General features: G+C 35.3%; 1 protein-coding gene across 14 annotated transcripts in view; it reads right to left on the reverse strand.

Moving 5' to 3' along the window:
- Positions 1 to 21,328, reverse strand: part of CCDC73 (coiled-coil domain containing 73) — a 139,440-nt gene that overhangs the window by 91,147 nt on the left and 26,965 nt on the right. For all 14 annotated transcript variants that reach the window (XM_072791027.1, XM_072791028.1, XM_072791035.1 and 11 more), the window contains one exon: positions 16,650 to 16,802. In XM_072791027.1, coding sequence (XP_072647128.1) covers positions 16,650 to 16,802 — 153 coding nt within the window. The remainder of the gene's footprint in view (positions 1 to 16,649; positions 16,803 to 21,328) is intronic.

The raw sequence follows: 21,328 nt of genomic DNA on the forward strand, positions 1-21,328 counted from the left end.
ATTGTTTTTATAAAAACACTTAAATCCTTGTAGTCCTAAGGCAGATAATAAAAAATGAACACTTCTAAGGTTCTATATTCTTGGATACTTTATTGAAGTTACAGATGGGATTTTCTTACCAAATTTAATATATTTTTCTCATTGACAGTAAGGATTTGTATTAATAACTTATGAAAGCTGCTTGAAGAACTAATGAAAGATAGAAATGAAAAGTTCCAATAGAAAAATAGTAATGTTTAATATAAAAGCATGAAGTTAAATTAAAATCCTAATAGTAAAGATATGTTATAATGTTACCTTTCAGCATTGCAGATAACACCCATTTTATCAGTTTTCCATGTGGTATAGAGACATATATTCTACAAATCATTATAATTATAAAGGGGTATAATTCTACTCATAGCATAACTAATTTTATAGGGCACTGAAATGAGGCTTAATGTTATTTACCACATATTTCCTTCACAATTTCCTTAGCAAATCATTGCTATTTTAGAATGCTCAAATTTCCTGGCTTTTATATATTGCTAATTTAAAGTTCTAAAATTTCCTGCTCTTCACATAGTTAATAAATTAATGCATTTTTTCTGAACTCCTATACTACTTTTCTTCATAATTTTATCATACATAATATATATATATGTAAGAATATAGTAATTAATTTATATAGTATTAGGTGATGACTGATTTTCAAATTCTCTTAGGGTAAGACTGAGTAGTGGTTTTTCAAAGGTTATCAAATGAATACATATTTTAAGAGTGAAAGTTTTGTGGTAGAGCTCTTTTATCCTCACTGTATAGATGATTTGGCTGAGAAATATTGTTTGCTTAAAAACTTTCAACCCACTTCCTATTTTTAGAATCTAATAGATTTCTTATTAAAGTCTGGATTTCTATTTTCTCTTCAGTAACTGGAAGAACTGATAATACAGAACTCACTGTTCTAAATGGCAACAAGTTTTTGAAGCTGACTGGCAAATGTAAGTTGAACTGAAGACAAAGGCTCTCCAGTTCAACACAATTCCTAACCTATTCATATCACATGCCAACTTACCTGAATCCTGAAGGAAATTGAATTTGTGACCCCTCTGCCATTGGTTCATCCCTACTAATCAGTTATTATATAATCTGATAAGGGAATCACCAGAAATGTTGTCTAACTTCTAAAAAACATATATTATGGATTCAATATAAATTTATCTGTTGACTCAGATTGTTTATTCAAAGATCATTAATTTTAAACAAATGTCTTTAAAATATCATCACCAATTTAGGTCCATACAGAAAAAAATGAGTTACTTTGTTTATTACAGCATAGTTAAGTACATTAAATCTGTAGTTCAGTGGAATTAAGAAAGTTTCTTTGACTTTATTTTATTGTCTATTGTGTTTTGCTTCTTTAAAAAAACTTTACTATCTAACCCTTTATATTATGGCCAAATTTTATGTTGACCGCATTAGTCAGTCCAGTGGAAGAGCTTTAGACAAGGATTAGAGACATCAGAGTACTAGTCTCTTAAAAGCTCTGGGCTTTAGGCTGGACTACAAACTATCTCAGCACTTATACCCCTAAAATTCTACAATTTCATGATCCTGAAAAAAATACTGATCATTAAGAATACAACTCTGGGGGATCCCTGGGTGGCACAGCGGTTTGGTGCCTGCCTTTGGCCCAGGGCACGATCCTGAACACCCGGGATCGAATCCCGCGTCGGGCTCTCTGCATGGAGCCTGCTTCTCCCTCTGCCTGTGTCTCTGCCTCTCTCTCTCTCTCTCTCTCTGTGACTATGATGAATAAATAAATAAAATCTTTAAAAAAAAAAAAAAAGAATACAACTCTGGGGTACCTGCATAGCTCAGTCTGTTAAGCATCTGACTTCAGCTCAGGTCATGATCTCAGGGTTGTGAGATCAAGCCCTCTGTTGTGCTCCATGCTCCACACAGAGTCTGCTTGGGATTCTCTCTTCCTCTTCCACTGCCCCTTCCACTCCTGCTCTCTCTAGTGTCTCTAAAATAAATAAATTAATTAAAAAAAACCTTAATTCTTCTCTCACTATTCCAAAAAATAGGAGGGAAAACTTCTAAATTCATGATACAAAGTCAGCATTACCCTGATACCAAAACTAGACAAAGACACTACAAAAAAAGAAAACTAGAAGCCAGTATCTCTGATGAATATAGATAAAAAAAATCCTCAACAACATAATACAAATCAAATCCAACAACACATTTAAAAAATCATTCACCATGATCAAGTAGAATTTATTCCAGAGATGCAAGGGTGGTTCAATACTCACAAAACAATCAATGCAATACAACACATTAACAAGAGAAAGGATAAAAACTATACAATCATCTCAATAGATGCAAAGCATTCAACAATGTACAACATCCATTCATGATAAAATTCTCAACAGTGAGTTTAGAAGGAACGTACCTCAACATAATAAAGGCCATATATGAAAAACCCACAGCTAACATCATACTCCATGGTGAAAAACTGAGAGCTTTTCCTCCAAGATCAGGAACAAGACAAAAATGTCCACTGTCACAACTTTTATTCTACATAGTACTGGAAGTCCTAGCCATAGCAATTAGATATGAAAAGGAATAAAAGGCATCCAAATTGGTAAGGAAGAAGTAAAACTCTCATTATTTGTAGATGACATGATACATTTACAGAAAACCTGAAAGACTCCACCAAAAAACTACTAGAACTGATACATGAATTCAGTAAGGCTACAGGATACAAAATAAATCTACAGAAATCCATTGCACTTCTGTACACTAATAATGAAGCAGCAGAAAGAGAAATTATGAAAACAACCCCATTTACAATTGCACCAAAAATCATAAACAGTGAAAAATAAATTTAACCAAGGAAGTAAAAGGCCTATACTAAGAAAACTATAAAATGTTAATGAAAAAAACTGAATATAACAAAAATAAATGGAGAGATACCAAGTGCTCATGGACTGGAAGAATTAAAACTGATAAAATGTTCATAGTACTCAAAGGAACCTACAGATTCAATGCAATCCCTATCAAAATACCAATAGCATTTTTCATAGAACTAGAAAAAATAATACTAAAATTTTTATGGAACCACAAAAACCTATGAATAGCCAAAGCAATCTTGAGAAAGAACAAAGCTGGCAGTATTGCAATCCCAGGTTTTAAGATATACTACAAAGCTGTAGGAATCAAAATAGTTTGGTACTGGCACAAAAACAGATACACCATCCAATACAACAGAACAGAGAGCCTAGAAATAAACCTAGGGATATTTATGGTCAATTAATCTACAACAGAGGAGGAAAGAATGTACAGTAAGGAAAAGACAGTCTCTTCTACAAATGGTGTTGAGAAAATTGGACAGCTACATACAAAAGAATGAAACTGGACCACTTTCTAATACCATACACAAAAATTAACTCAAAATGGATTAAAGATCTAAATGTGAGACTTGAAACAAGAAAATACAAACAGTAATTGGCCTTCAATTTTGGCTTTAGCAACATTTTTCTAGATATGTCTCCTCAGGCAAAGGAATAAAGCAGAATAAATTACTGGGACTATAATAAAATAAAAAGCTTTTGCATAGTGAAGGAAACAATCAACAATACTAAAGGTAACCTCCTGAATGAGAGAAGATATCTGCAAATGATATATCTGACGAGGAGATAATATCTAAAATAAAGAACTTATACAATGTTCCATAGTGACAAATGCATAATACATTTGTGATGAGCACAACATAAGGTAAACTTGTCAAATCACTATGTTGTACACCTGAAACTAACACAACATTGTGTGTCAACTATGCTTCAATTAAAAAAAAAAAAAGTATATACCTCAATACCAAAAAAAATAATTTAATTGAAAATGAACAGAAGACCTAAACAGACATCTTTTCAAAGACAACAGGGAGATGACCAACAGATACATGAGAAGATGCTCAACATTATTAATCATCAGAGAAATACAAACCCAAACCACAATGAGGTATCACTTTACACTTGTCAGAATGTCTAGAATCAAAAAGACAAGAAATAACAAGTTTTGGTGAGGATATGGAGAAAAAGAACACTTGTGCACCACTGGTGGAAATGTAAACTGGTGCAGCCACTATCGTAAACAGTAAGGAGATTCCTCAAAAAATTAAAAATAGTAATGCTGTAAGATCTAGTAATTCCACTACTGGACATTTACCTAAAGGAAACTAAAACATTAATTCAAAAAGATGATGCACCACTATATTTATTGCATCATTATTCATAATAGCCAAGATATAGAAGCAACCCAAATGCCCACTAATACATGGATCATGAAGATGTAATATGTATTTACAATGGAATATTATTCAGCCATACAAAAGAATGAGATCTTGCCATTTGGGACAACATGGATGGGTATTATGCTAAGTCAAATAATTCAGATACAAAAAGACAAATGCTATACAATTTCACTTACTTGTGGAATCTAAAAACAAAAATTCTTTGAACAAAGAAACAGACTCTTGAATACACAAAACAAACTGGTGTTTGCCAGAGGGAAAGTGGGGAGGGATAGGTAAAAATAGATAAAAGGAATTAAGAGGTATTAAACTTCCAGTTATAAAATAAGTCATCATGCAACTGAAAATTACAGCATAAGGAAGACAGTCAATAATATTGTAAAAACATAGTATGGTGACAAACATGAACTACATTGATTAAGGTGAGCAATGGGTAATGTATAAGACTGTTGAATCAATATGTTGTATACTTGAAACTAATGTAACACTGTATGTTAATTATAGTTCAATTTAAAAAACAAAACACAGTAACTTACCAAATAATTTGAGGAGGAACTGCTATACAACTATTCTGTTTCACCTATAAGTTTCTTCCACCAATGTTAGCAATCAGCAGTGGATCTTGCCTGCAGCAATTATTACTCTAATGTTCTAAGGGTAATTTTCTAGTTCTCTTCTTCGTTCTGTCTCCCCCAATCATTTATTTCTATCAGTAGGAAATAATGGATCCAATATTCTTTGGGTTATAATCCAATACTGTCGTTACTTATTTTGTTGCTCAAATTGTTGCAGCTTTGTCCATGAAGAATGAAGAGCTCTTTCAGGCTGGCTTCTGTATCCTTTTACATGTTGTTCCTCCTTACTATCCAGGACTATAAGATGTCCAACCCTGGAATAAGCCATTTCTCCAAGAAGTCCTGGTTTCTTTTATTAAATAAGTTTTTTTTTTTCTTTTTAGATAAGATATTTAGAACCAAGATCTGGGCACTATAAATGGTTGCTGATACTGTGGTGTCACTATTTCTAGGCCTTTTCAGCAGCTAGAATATACTAATTCATGTACATACATACATCTGTATTTTTATATCTGTTTATATGCATATATAATGAAATCATGAGTTCATAGTGGTATCTCCAACTCAAATCTAGGACCACAGAGCTCAGTCTAGCTTATTTGTAACTTCCTTCAACAGAGAAAAATATTCTACCTAGCTCTCATTATCCACAATTTTTGCTTATTTGTTCAACCCTAGCATATGTATAGTTTCAGCCTTATTCCCATGAGAAACAAATTCACCAACTAGAAAGTGTTTATGCACCTTTTTGGTGTTATCCTTACAGTATCTTGTTAAATGCTGTTTTCCAAAGTTACTTAAGTCAAGTTCTCTTCCTACTCATTTCATTCACTGAAGTGATGTCATTATGTTAGTGAAACAGTTACATATATTTTCACAGTCTGTATTCCATTTTGTAATTCTTCTGAATCCTGACTGAATTTTTACATACTTCATAGTTCACTGTTTATGGTGTAGTTTTATGGGCTTTGACAAACATGTGGAGTAATGTTCCAACTACTTTACCATACAGAATGGTCTATCACTCCCAAAAATTCTCTTACACATTCCATTTATAGTCAATGCCTATCACACCTGGCAATCACTGATTTGTTTTCCATCCCTATAGCTTTGTCTCTTCCAGGATGTCATATAAATGTACCTGGATCTGGCTTCTTTCTTCTTTTTTTTAGATTTTATTATTTTTTTAAAGATTTATTTATTTATTTATTCATGATAGACGCATAGAGAGAGAGCGAGAGAGAGAGGCAGAGACACAGGCAGAAGGAGAAGCAGGCTCCATGCAGGGAGCCCGACATGGGACTTGATCTCGGGTCTCCAGGATCACGCCCTGGGCTGAAGGCAGGCGCTAAACCGCTGAGCCACTGGGCTGGCCTGCCTTATTTCTTTCTTTCTGTTTTTTTTGTTTTGTTTTGTTTTGTTTTTTTAAAGATGTATTTATTCATGATAGACATAGAGAGGGAGAGAGAGGCAGAGACACAGGCAGAGGGAGAAGCAGGCTCCATGCCGGGAGCCCGATGCGGGACTCAATCCCGGGACTCCAGGATCGCGCCCTGGGCCAAAGGCAGGCGCCAAACCGCTGAGCCACCCAGGGATCCCCTCTTTCTTTCTTTCTTTCTTTCTTTCTTTCTTTCTTTCTTTCTTTCTTTCTTTCTTTCTTAAAAAATTCATTTAAAAATTAATTAAGATTCACACCTTTATTTTTGAGGATATTTTAAGAGAATAGAATTCTAGACCGGTAGTTATTCTTTTAGTACTTTAAAGTGTCACTGCATTGTCTTTGGGGCTGAATAATTATTACTGAGAACTCCACCATCAATTGTATGTGCCTTTGATGGATCTTTTCCACTCTAGCTGCTTTTAGGACTTTCCATTTGGTTTTTCAGTAGTCCTTCTCTGATGCATCTCAGTGTGATTTCCTTTGTATTCATCACACTTGGATTTTGCAGAGTTCCTTTAATCTGTAGGTGGCACTTTATCATTTGGATATTTTCTACTGCTAGTTCTCTAATTCTGTCTTCTGCTGTGTTTAAGCAGCTGTTACATCTAGGGAGTTCTTAATGGGGAGGGGGGGGTACTGTATATTTTACTTCCAGAATTTCCACTTGATTATTTTAAAATTGGAAGTCTCAGAGAAAATTTTCCATCTCTTCCCCTATTTTCTCAATTTTCTAATTTCTTCAATGTATTAATTATAATATTAAATATCATTTTCTATTTAAAATGCCCCGTTTATTTTTTTTAAGATTTTATTTATTTATTCATGAGATACACAGAGAGAGAGAGAGGCAGAGACACAGGCAGAGGGAGAAGCAGGCTCCATGCCGGGAGCCTGACGTGGGACTCGATCCTGGGTCTCCAGGATCAGGCCCTGGGCTGAAGATGGCGCTAAACCACTGAGCCACCCGGGGTGTGCCCCCTTTCTGTTTAAAATCCAATATCCAAATCATATACTGTTTCTATTGTCTGGTTTTTATATTGGTGTTGATTTATATAGTATTTCTTGGTATACCAAATACTTTATGTTAAATATTTGACTATAAAACATCCTCAAATTTACAGAACAGATACAAAAATACTACAAAGAACTTTACTCTTCTGAAATAACCATAGCTAATGATGTAATATATATCCTTCCAGAACTGCTTTTTTTGACTATACATTTACTTTAATTCTTTTTTTTAATAATAAATTTATTTTTTATTGGTGTTCAATTTGCCAACATACAGAATAACACCCAGTGCTCATCCGTCAAGTGCCCCCCTCAGTGCCCGTCACCCATTCACCCCCACCCCCCACTCTCCTCCCCTTCCACCACCCCTAGTTCGTTTCCCAGAGTTAGGAGTCTTTATGTTCTGTCTCCCTTTCTGATATTTCCTACCCATTTCTTCTCCCTTCCCTTCTATTCCCTTTCACTATTATTTATATTCCCTAAATGAATGAGAACATATAATGTTTGTCCTTCTCCGATTGACTCATTTCACTCAGCATAATACCCTCCAGTTCCATCCACGTTGAAGCAAATGGTGGGTATTTGTCATTTCTAATGGCTGAGTAATATTCCATTGTATACATAGACCACAGCTTCTTTATCCATTCATCTTTCGATGGACACCAAGACTCCTTCCACAGTTTGGCTATTGTGGACATTGCTGCTAGAAACATCGGGGTGCAGGTGTTCCTGCGTTTCATTGCATCTGTATCTTTGGGGTAAATCCCCAACAGTGCAATTGCTGGGTCGTAGGGCAGGTCTATTTTTCACTCTTTGAGGAACCTCCACACAGTTTTCCAGAGTGGCTGTACCATTTCACATTCCCACCAACAGTGTAAGAGGGTTCCCTTTTCTCTGCATCCTCTCCAACATTTGTGGTTTCCTGCCTTGTTAATTTTCCCCATTCTCACTGGTGTGAGGTGGTATCTCATTGTGATTTTGATTTGTATTTCCCTGATGGCAAGTGATACTTTAATTCTTTAAAAAACAACTTGCGTTTTTCATTTAACAATATACAAGCAGTCCTCACGATTTCAATAAACACGAATTTCAGTTACCTTGTTTGGATAAACACCACCAGTTACCTAACGACATGGTTCAATTTTCAGTTACTATGGAACAGTATCATGAGTAATTGCACAAATTTAGTGCTAAACCGCTAAGCCACCGGGGCTGCCCAATAATTTTTTAATTTTTTTTCCAATAATTTTTTAAAATAAAGCTAGATTTGTCAATCCAGTTCATACAATAAAAATTTAAATCAATGTCATTTATTCTCCAAAAGAAGACAGTTGTAAACCTTTTAAAAATTAACATTTTATCTATCTTTTAGTTCACCATGAAGAGGTTTCTTTAGAAAATTCTTCTGGTCAACTGGCCAGTTTGCAATACATATTTTCATGCTCCTTTAATTTTAGTAGACACAAAATTCAATATATCTATTTTTTATTTTGATGTCTTATTTTTTTTAAGATTTTATTTATTTATTCATGAGAGACACAGAGAAAGACAGGCAGAGACACAGGCAGAGGGAGAAGCAGGCTCCACACAGGGAGCCGGATGTGGGACTTGATCTCCAGGACCACGCCCTGGGCTGAAGGCGGTGCTAAAGCGCTGAGCCACCTGGGCTGCCCTGACTTGAGTCTTATTAATAAAGACTACCTGAGGGATCCCTGGGTGGCGCAGCGGTTTGGCGCCTGCCTTTGGCCCAGGGTGCGATCCTGGAGACCCGGGATTGAATCCCACGTCGGGCTCCCTGCATGGAGCCTGCTTCTCCCTCTGCCTGTGTCTCTGCCTCTCTCTCTCTCTCTGTGACTATCATAAATAAATAAATAAATAAATAAATAAATAAATAAATAAATAAATAAAAATAAATAAAGACTACCTGATACTTGAGCTGATTCACATTTTTGTGCTTCTAAATTTCATTTTATAATCAATTATAAGTATTTCATGTGAAAAATATTTAAATTTGAATGTAGAAAACATGTCAACAATTTGTGGAATTTTTCTTAAGCTTAAATGTGCTTCTCTAGGGGATCCCTGGGTGGCTCAGTGGTTTAGCGCCTGCCTTTTGCCCAGGCAGGGCACGATCCTGGAGTCCAGGGATGGAGTCCCGCATCGGGCTCCTGGCATGGAACCTGCTTCTCCCTCTGCCTGAGTCTCTGCCTCTCTCTTTCTCCCTATGTCTATCATAAATAAATAAAATATTTAAAAATAAAATATTTAAAAATAAAATAAATAAATGTGCTTCTTTAGAAAGCCTTTGTTATTATTATTTATACATCATTGTATATTCATCTAAATTATATAGCAGTTTTCCAAATATTGGAATAAAAATCAGATTATTTAAAAAAAAAAAAAAAGGTGACCATAAGAATATTTACACTGCTGTCATTTGAGAGACTGGAAATGCAGCCAGAAGAATAGAAAGAAGATAAACATCAATTTAACAAAAAGTGATTATAGAAGTAAAATGATTGTGATCAAAAGGATGAAGATGTCCCAGAATTAGTAATGCTAGCAAAAATAGCACACTGAAGGAGTTCTCAAAGTTATCTGACAACATTGAAAATGCAATGGATAAACGGTGGCAAGCTTATCCAAACTTGAACAAGAGTATTATAGTTGTAAAGGCAGAGAAATAATGCTAACTCCATATTGTAAGTGACATGCAAGAATGAGACAAGCACTGTTCAAATTATCTGAATAGGTTTTTCACAAAAAAAATAACACTTTAATTCCCAATGTATCTGATGTTTTAAATTATAGTATACTGGGGATCCCTGGGTGGCTCAGCAGTTTGGCACCTGCCTTTGGCCCAGGGCGCGATCCTAGAGTCCCAGGATCGAGTCCCGCGCCAGGCTCCCGGCATGGAGCCTGCTTCTCCCTCCTCCTGTGTCTCTGCCCCTCTCTCTCTCTCTATGTCTATCATAAATAAATAAATAAATCTTTAAAAAATAAAACTAAATAAATTATAGTATACTAAAGAGAGCCTGGGTAGCTCAGTCAGTTAAGCATCCAACTCTTGATTTTTCACTCGGTCATGATCTCAGGCTCATGAGATCAAATACTGTGTTGGGTGCCCCTATACATTTTTCTTATAGATATAACCTTAGAATCATCCTGCAAAATTCTGAAAAACATTCTCCTGGGTTTTTATTGATATTTCATTAAATTTTTAGATACTGTCTTAATCTGTTCAGTCTTCTATAACAAAAAAGCACACACTAGGCAGCCTACAAATAACAGAAATTAATTTCTCACAGTTTTAGAGACCGGAAGTCTAAGATCAGGGTGCCCACATGGTCAGATTCTATTTCTGGTGACAAATGCTCCCCAGTTCATAACCTCACATTGCATATGGGGCTAGGAGGCTCTGTTACGGTGCTAATCCCGTTTATGAGGGCTCTATCCCTCATGACTTAATCACCTCCCAAAGACCCAACCTCCTAATATCATCACCCTGGATATCAGGTTTCAACATTTGAATTTTGGAGGGACACAAACATTCAGACCATAGCAAATTCTTTGAAGAAACTACAGAAATGAAAAATTTAATCACTGAAATTTAAAGCTCTAATCAAGTTAGGTAGCAAGTAAAAACATTTGAAGAGACAATTAGGAAACAACAAAACGAAACACCCAGAGTGCAATAGAGAAGCAAACACCCAGAGTGCAATAGAACAGCAAATACAACAAAACGAAACACCCAGAGTGCAATAGAGAAGCAAAAAAAACTCTTAGAAAAGAGTTAAGAATCATAAAAGATGGGCAGCCCGGGTGGCTCAGTGGTTTAGCGCCACCTTCAGCCCAGGGCGTGATTCTGGAGACTGGGGATCAAGTCCCACGTTGGGCTCCTTGCATGGAGCCTGCTTCTCCCTCTGCCTGTGTCTCTGCCTCTCTCTCTCTGTCTCTCATAAATAAATAAATAAAATATTTTAAAAAAAAATCATAAAAGATAAAATGACATGGTCTAATATGCTACCTAATGGGAATTCCAGATAGAAGATAATAGAAGAAATAAGAGAGAGGCAATACTCAAAAAGATGACAAAAAAAAAAAAAAAAAATGACAGCTGAAAATTTTCCTAAGATTCAGGAACCAAAATTAGTCTCAAGAAATGTAAATAAAATCTCATACAGACTCATTAAAACTACAAACCATTAAAGATAAAAAGAAACTCCAGCGAGCAAATAGAAAGAAATGATGGATTACCCACAGAGGGACAATTAAATGAATATCAAACTTCTCAACTGCAACAAAAGAATTCAACAAAATCTCTTCAAAATTCTGACAGAACAAAAATGGTAACCTACAAATCCATGGCAAAACAAAGACATTTTCTGGTGAGGCAAGGGGAGGGGATAAATAAAAGAGAAAAGAAAGCCTTGAGTTTACCATGAACAGAACTTTCAGTGTTAAAACTTGTTAGAAAAATGGAGATTACCTAGGCCAACTTCTGGAATACAAAGAAGACAGCATCAGTATTTTTTATCAGGATAAAACTTCAGAGACAGCTAAAATCTAAAATTACTCTTTCTTTATGGCTATTTGCAACATCAAATCAAAGATACTTTATTATGATTACATATTTTCTCTCCACTATTTGGAATGATACAAACCTATTTCTATTCACTTACTGATTACTCTGAAAATTTTAATATGCCTACATAACTAAACAAAGTCTATAGTTGGTCAATATGTTACCTCCTGAACAATACAAGGACCTAAGAATCAATTCCATCCAAGCATATCAGTAATTGTAGAACAGTATTTTAGTTCTACATTTTTAACTTTATAAATTAAATATAATTATTACTTTTGATTGGATCTCAAACTTTTTCTTTTTTCTTTTTTTCCTTTTTATTTTTTTTACCTTTTTCTTTTTAAAAAAATGCTAAATAAAAATATCTATTCACAGACTACCAAGGGGAAATATTAAAAATTTTCAATGAAGATTCAGCAGAGCAGGAAGGGCATGTGAAGTAATCAGTATCTCTTAAATAGTTCCCAAATAAGATCTTTTCCTGGTTAGCCGTGTCCTACATGTCTGCCCAACATTTTGTACAAAAATATTCATGCAGCTTTATTCATAAGAGCCACCAAGTGGAAACCAGCAAGGCGTCCATCACTAGGATGGACAAATTGTGTTACAGATTTATGTAACAGACTAGTACTCCATCATAAAAAGGAAAAAAACTACTGATATGTAAAATAACAAATTAATCTCAAAAATATCATGCTGAGTAAAAGAAAACTTATACAAAGAACATATAGTGTAATGATTCTATTTATATGAATTTCCAGAACAGCAATACACTAATCCCTAGTGAAAAAAACTGGAACAATGGTTACCTCTGGATACATAAGGATGAGGAATAAGTGAGTAAGGACATGAAGGAACTTTCTGGGGGAGTTAGTAATGTTCTATATCCTGACAAGGATTTGGATGAGACAGTTACAGGCATTTGTTAAAACTCATGAAATGGTGCACTTAGGAACTAAACATTTCATTGTATAGTTGACCTCTGAACAACCTGAAGGTTAGGGGCACCAACTCCCAGCACAATCAAAAATCTGTATATAACTTTTGACTCTCCAAAAACTTAACCACTAATAGCTTACTGTTGACCAGAAGCCTTACCAGTAACATAAACAGTTGATTAATACATATATTGTATGTCACATGTATTATATACTGTATTTTTACAATAAAATTAGCTAGAGAAAAGAAAATGTTAAGAAAATCATAAGAGAAGATGTGTTTACAGTATTATTCTATATTTACCCAAAAAAATCCTCATATAAATGTACTTAGGCAGTTCAAGCCCATGTTGTTCAAAGGTCAACTGTATGTACATTTTCTATTAAAAGAAAAATACATAAATATTGAACTTCAGTTAATGATATGCATACTGAAGTATACTAATTTCAAACCAGCATGGAAATGTATCAAAGAAATAGGGCCAATGTTATATGGATATATACGAGATCAAGTATAGAATCTGGGTGGTGGGTATATTAGTTTCCATTGCTGCTGTAAAAAATTATAACCAATTTGTTGGCTTAAAACTCAAATTTATTCTATTACAGTTTGGGAGGTCAGAAATCTGATATGTTCTTAACTAAAATCAAGATGTTGTCTGGGCTGCATACCCTTTGAAGTCTCCAGAGAAAAATTCCTTGCCTCTTTCAGCTTCCACCTGCATTCCTTGACTTGTGACTTGCTTCTGCTATCTTCAAAGGCAGCAACACAACATCTTCAAATCTCTCTCTCACCATGCCCCCTACTTCTGTCATCACATCTTTTTCTCTGATATTATCCTGCTTCCTTCTGATTCTAAACCCTCATAAATATGTTGGGCCCTCTGAATAATCCAGCACAATTCCTCTTCTCAAAATTCATAACTTTATCACATCTGCAAAATCCCTTTTTTTAAAAAAAAGATGTATTTATTTAAGAGAGGGAGAGTGAGTGGGGGGGAGGACAGAGGAGAAGGAGAGAATACCAAGCAGGCTCCATGCCCACTACAGAGCCTAAGGTGGGAATCGATCCCACAACCCTGAGATCATGACCTGGGCCAAAACCAAGAGTTTCTTTATTTATTTATTTATTTTTTTTTTAAAGGAATCCTTTTTTTTTTTTTTTTAATTTTTATTTATTTATGGTAGTCAGAGAGAGAGAGAGGCAGAGACACAGGCAGAGGGAGAAGCAGGCTCCATGCACCGGGAGCCCGACGTGGGATTCGATCCCGGGTCTCCAGGATCGCGCCCTGGGCCAAAGGCAGGCGCCAAACCGCTGCGCCACCCAGGGATCCCCCAAGAGTTTCTTTAAACTGAGCCATCCAGACACCACAGCAAAATCCCTTTTGCCATGTAAGGTAACATATTCAAAGATGCAGAATTAAGATTTGGAGATCACTGGGATGCCATTTTTTCTACCCACCACAGTGGGTATATACATGTTTACCGTGAAATTTTTTCAACAACTGCGTATTTTTTTCATTTTTCCTAATAAAATATGGGGGAAAAATTAAAATCCCACAATAGGGATATAGTGTTACCACCACAGTAAATGTGAAAATCAATACATCTCTTTTCCAATAAAAGGGAAGAATTTTTCCCCTTCTTAAGAATAAAGTCTTCTTTCAGTAAAGATTATTATTAAAAGTAGTATATATGTATCTGCATTTAATTATTAAAAACACATTTCCTCTTGCTACCCTGAAACTTTCAAAAGATTTTCAAAGGAAATGTATTTTTTAAGTTGGAAATATAAACAGATTAAATATAATGCTTAGAACATAGAGAATATGAAATTCTAAATAGTTACCTAGACTTGATTTAACTTAGAAAAGATACCACCTTAAGCTATTCTTACAAAAATTATTTTTTAATGCTTATCCAACATATCCTTTTTTAGCAGGATTTCTTTATTAAATATGCTTTTAATATACAGATAATAAATACCTTTATATAGGATGAACACTGCAGTAATTAAATGTTCTTATTATAACAAATTTCAATATTTTTAAATCCTAGAACAAGATTCACATAATAAAAATGTGGTTTCAGATCTTTTTTCTCACAGCTCATTTTCAGGAAACCACCAAATTCTACTGATTTCCTTCTTGTCTCTTCTGTTCTGTCTTCACAGTTATATATAAATCCTAATGATCCCATCTCCATCATTGCAGTAGTTTTATAGTTTATTTTCTTCTCTCCATAATAATCATACCAACCCCAATCTATCTATCTTACAAAGAACTGACAACATACACTTCAAATGTAGACCCACAATCTCAGAAATGAAATGTTTTTAAGGGATTTTGAACAATAGAGTTCTGCTGAAACAACTTTTATAATTTTATATAGGGGCACATGGGTGGCTCAGTCAGTTAAGTGTCTGACTTTTTTTTTTTTTTTTAAAGCAGGGGGTTTCTGGGTAGCTCAGTAAAGCATCTACCTCAGGTCTTTTTTTTTTTTTTTTTTTAAGATTTTATTTATTCATGAGAGACACAGAGAGAGAGGCAGAGACACAGGCAGAGGGAGTAGCAGGCTCCATGCAGGGAGCCCAACGTGGGACTTGATCCCAGGTCTCAAGGATCAATGCCCCGGGCTGAAGGCGGTACTAAACCTCTGAGCCACCTGGGCTGCCCCAAGTGTCTGACTCTTGATCTCAGCTCGGGTCATTGGATTGAGCTCCATATCACGTTCCCTGCTTGTCCCTCTCTGCTCCTCCTCTCGCTTGCTCTCTCTCTCTTTCCCTCGCCTCTCTCTCTCAAATAAATAAAATCTTAAAAAAATAAATTTAGTGTGTCTGGGAGGCTCAGTCGGTTGGGTGTCTGCCTTTGACTCAGGTCATGATCCTGGAGTTCCAGGATCAAGTCTCACATCGGGGCTCCCTGCTCAGCGGGAGTCTGCTTCACTCTCTACCCATCACCTCACTCCATCTCTCTCTCTCTCTCACTCTTTGTGTCTCTCTCAAATAAATAAATAAAACCTTAAAAAATAAATTAAAAAAATTTTATAGAGCTATTTCCTTTTTTTTAAATAGAACTGTTTATAATTCTGCAGTTTTTTTTTTAAGATTTTATTTATTTATTCATGAGAGACACAGAGAGAGGGAGAGAGAGGCAGAGACACAGGCAGAGGGAGAAGCAGGCTCCATGCAGGGAGCCTGACGTGGGACTCGATCCCAGAACTCCAGGATCATGTCCCAGGCTGAAGGCAGGCACTAAGCCACTGAGCCACCTGGGCTGCCCCAGGCTATTTCCTTTCTAAATACCTCAAGAGTTATTAGTTTATTCTTTGTTTTTGTTTTTTTTAGTTTATTCTTTGAATCAGAATACTCACTACATAAATTTATTTTGTCACTTAATGTATTGTCCTGTTTCATTACTTAATCATTCATAGACACTTATCTCATAGCCTTTAACAAAAATATAACCTCCTGAAGAGCAGCTCTTTTTTAAATAAGCCAGAGTGTCAGCTATAGTAATACCTATGCACTCCTAGGCACTCAGTAAATACTATCTGACTTACAGAGTATTTAACAATCTAAAAATCCATTTTACTTTCTGCTTTATAAATTCTTCTTTTCCCTTCTGTGATAATGACTAAATCTGTCCTTTTCTCTTTTACTTCATTATCTGGACTATACTTCTATATTTCTACTTTCAAAATAAGAAGTTATTTTGTTGTATCTTTTTTTTCCTTAAACCAAATGGCTGGACAAGATCAAGTTCCCTAACTTAAAAAAGGATTTTAAAAGTGAGCTTACCCTTCTCATACGTAACTCTTCTAATGCTTCCAGTAAACTTGTTTTGAAATCCAATAGCTGAATAGAAAACATGGTCTCCGAAGAACTTTGAAGAGCAAAGGTAGAGGACGATGAATCACTCTTAAAATCATTCTCCATATTAACATTTATTTCCTATAATATAAAAAGGTTTTAAATGAAAAAATCATTTATCTAGGTTTTTCAGTAACAGCAGAATTACCACAAAAATATAACAACCTGTATCCCATAATCCTCCAGGTTTAACACTGAATTTTCGTCATCACTCCTATTCTGGATCTTGATACACACAACACTTAGCAACGATGATCCATCCAATTTCTCTGTAAATGAAGCTTTTTCTGTTACCTTAGTACCTCCAAGGGCTAAATTTTTGGCATGTCCCTAGACACCATGTTCTATAAGCTTCAGGCAAGGTTGACCCTTCAGTAAATGCTTCGTACCAACGCTGCCACTGTGCTTCCTAACTTTGCCTTGATATAAAGCATTCTGCAAGGATGGTATGAATACTAATAGTAAGACAATCTTTAAACATTACAAAGTTGAAAGAAGAAGAATGGAGTAACTGTCTTTGTTAAAAACCAAGGCACTTATATATCTTTTCCAACCCAGATAATGTACGAGTCAGGCTGCAAGAGACTTCTCTTTTCAACTTTTCATAAAAATAATTATCAATTCATAGATAGTTGGAAAGAAATGTGCAGGGAGTCTTATATACCATTCACTCAGCCTCTTCCAACTTTTTTTTTTAAAGACTTTATTTTTATTTATTTACTCATGAGAGACAGAGAGAGAGAGAGGCAGAGGGAGAGGGAGAAGCAGGCTCCATGTAGGGAGCCTGATGTGGGACTCAATCCCGGGACTTCAGGATCACGCCCTGGGCCGAAGGCAGGTGCTAAACCACTGAGCCACCCAGGGATCCCCTCTCCCAACTTTAATATCTTGCAGAATAATAGTACAATACAAAAACTGTGTATCTGACATTTGTATAATCCACAGAGTTTATACTATATAATAATTCTACCAAGTTATACTTTCACTCATGTGTGTGGGTGTGTGCATAATTCTGTGCAAGTTTATTATATGTATAGCTTCATGTAACTACCACTGTAATAAAAATACAGAATTGTACCATCAACAAAATACAGAATCGTAACAACAAAGCAGCTTCTTTGTTTCCATACCCACTACACTAATTTGTTCTCTATTTCTATAATTGTTATTTCAACAGTGTTATATAAATGGAATCATATATAACCTATTAAGACTGGATTTTTTTCAGGGGTGCCTGGCTGGCTCAGTTGGTATGGCGTGTGACTCATGATCTCAGGGTTGTGAGTTTGAGCCCCACACTGGGTATAGAGATCACTTAATTAATACATTAATCTCTCCTAATAAAAAAAGTCCAATTTTTTTTTCATTCATAATAATCACCTTAAGGTTTATCTAAGCACCAATAGTTTATTCCTTTCTATTGCTGAGTAATAGTCCATAGTACGTCCTATGTATTATGGTTTGTTTAACATGCACTCATTGAAGGACATCTGAGTTGTTTTAGGTTTGTTTTTATGAATAAAGACGCTATGAATGAACATTTCTACATAAGGTAAGCTTTCATTTCTTAGAGATAATCTCCAAGAGTACAACTACTGAGATGAATGAATAGAGTCCACTTTAGCTTGTGAAAGAAACTGCCAAACTATTTTCCAGAATGTTAATACCATTATCCATTCTCATTGGCAATGTATGAGTGATCCAGATTCTCCAAATCCCCACCAACATTCAGTGTTACCACTATTTTTTATTCTAGTCATTTTGACAGGTGTTTAATTAGTAAGCATTACCCAAAGAAACAGAGCTAATAGGATGTATATATCCAGAGAGAAAGAAATTTATTTTAAGGAATTGGCTCATGTGATTGGGAATCTGGCATACCTGAAATGTTCAGGGCAAGTTAGCAGGCTGGAGACTCAGTGAAGAATTAATTGATACTGACACTTGACCAAACACAGTCCTGAAGCAGAATTCCTTTTTCCTTGGGGAACTTGAGTCTTTTCCTCTAAGGCTTTTAACTGTTTGGATGAGGACCACTCACATTTTGAAGGGTAATGTGCTTTACTCAAAGTGTATTGATTTAAATATTACTCTCATCTAAAAATTACCTTCACAGCAATATCTAGACAGGTGTTTGGGCAAATACATTTGGTCAATATATTTTCTGTATTTTTTTTTAATGAGTTTACCCTTTCATAGCCTAGCCAACTTGACCCATAAATTAACCATCACAGGTATGTATGCAAGAAACTCTAAAAGGGAAACTTCCATTCCTGCAAATGATGGACTATGCTATTTGGATGAATTCTCCAACTACAAACAATTAATAAATTTGAGTAAAATATTTTTAAACTTCCTTGGGCAGCCTGGGTGGCTCAGCAGTTTAGCGCCACCTTCAGGGCACTCCAGGGCATGATCCTGGAGACCTGGGATCCAGTCCCATGTCAGGCTCCCTGCATGGAGCCTGCTTCTCCTTCTGCTTGTGTCTTTGCCTCTCTCTCTGTTTCTCATGAATAAAAAAGTAAAATCTCAAAAAATAAATAAATAAACTTTCTTAAAAGTATCAAAGACCTAGCAAGATAATAAAAAAATTATCAAGCAAAATTCTAAATTCTAAAAAGATCATGGGACACCTGGGTGGCTCAACGGTTGAGCATTTGCCTTTGGCTCACTGCGTGATCCCAGGATCAAGTCCCACTCCAGGCTCCTTGCATGGAGCCTGCTTCTCCCTCTGCCTGTGTTTCTGCCTCTCTTTCTCTGTCTCTCATGAATGAAAAAATAAAATCTTAAAAAAAAAATAAAAAGATTATGAACCAAGAAATAAACTAAACATAGAAAACTGTTTTTATCTTGTGGGCATTTGCCAAATTGAGTAAAATTAAATAACAGCATTGATGACCTCTGGTTTGAGAGATAGGGACGGCAAACCTAGCGCCTGTCAAAGTAGGAAGTCCAATAAGATACCTACTATATTAAGTAGAATTAAGAAAAGTTAAACTCAAGAAAAGATGAAGCAAAAATAACCCACCTCCTATATAATTGCCTATAGTCTAATTTTTAAAAACAGGTAGAGGACTTGAATAGACAGTCTTCCAAAGAAGACAATACAGATAGCTAGCAGGTACACGAAAAGGTGTTCAACATCACTAATCACCAGAGAAATGCAAATTAAAATCACAGTGATATCACCTCACATGTGTTAGAATGGCCAAAATCAAGAAGACAAGAAATAACAAGTGTTGATGAAGATGTAGAGAAAAGGGAACTTTTGGGCATTGTTGGTGGGAATGTAAACTGTTGCAGCCACTATGGAAAAGAGTATGGAGGTTCCTCAAAAACTAAAAATAGAACTAACACATAATCCAATAATTTCACTTCTGAGTATTTATCCAAAGAAAATGAAAATACTAACTCAAAAAGATATATGCATCCCATATTCACTATGGCATTATATACAGTAGCTAAGACATGAAAACAAGTATCAAGCAATGGATGAACCGATAAAGAAAACAGTAAAAAAAGAAAACCTTGCCGTTTGCAACAAAATGGATGGACCTTGAGGGCATTAAGCTAATTTGAAATCAATTAGACTGAAACAAATACCATATGATCTCACTTGTATGTGGAATCTAAACAACAACAAGCAACAAAAAGCAAACTCGGAGATACAAGTGTGCATTCTCACCAACAGTGCACAAGGGTTCCTTTTTTTCCACATCCTTGTCAACACCTATTGTTTCTTGTGTGACTATTTGGGGTCTTTTGTGGTTCCATACACTTTTAGGATTGTTTGTTCTACTTCTGTGAAAAATGCTATTGAAATTTTGATAGAGATTGCATTAAATCTGTAGATTGTTTTGGGTAGCACAGACAGTTTAATAATAATTCTTCCAATCCATGAGCATGGAATTATTTTTTCATTTATTTGTGTCTTCCTCAGTTTCTTTAATCAAGGTCACAGTTTTCAGTGTACAGGTCTTTCACCTCCTTGACTAAATTTATTCATAAGTATTTTATTCTTTTTGATGAAATGTAAATTAGTTTTCTTAATTCCTCTAATAGTTGGTTATTAGTATATAGAAATGCAACAGATTTTTTTATATAGATTTTCTATCCTGAAGTTTTACTGAATTAATTTAATCTAATCATTTTTGGTGGGGCCTTTAGGGTTTTCTGTATATACATCATCTGCAAAGTGAGTTTTACTTCTTCCTTTCCCATCTGGATGCCTTTTATTTCTTTCTCTTGCCTAATTGGTCTGGTTAGGACTTTCAGTACTATGTTGAATAAAAGGTAAGAGTGGGCAACTTTGTCTCTTTCCTAATCTTGGAGGAAAAGCTTTCAGCTTTTCACCCTTCAGTGTGATGTTACCTATGGGCTTTTCATATATGGCTTTTATCATGTTGAGGTACTTGTTTTATGTTTTATTTGTTGTTATTTTCAGCTGTTGATGTTTTTTTTCTTTGGGGGGGGTGTTATATTGATAAAGGATTTACATCTTCAATATACTACCAAACTGTTCTCCAAAGTGGTTTTGCCAACTTACACACTGACAGTGTCTGGAAGTCCCCATTGCTTCATTTTTTCAATAATACTTGGCATTGTCA

The sequence above is a fragment of the Canis lupus genome, chromosome 21 (assembly GCF_048164855.1).
Source record: "Canis lupus baileyi chromosome 21, mCanLup2.hap1, whole genome shotgun sequence".
NCBI classification, from domain to species: Eukaryota; Metazoa; Chordata; class Mammalia; order Carnivora; family Canidae; genus Canis; species Canis lupus.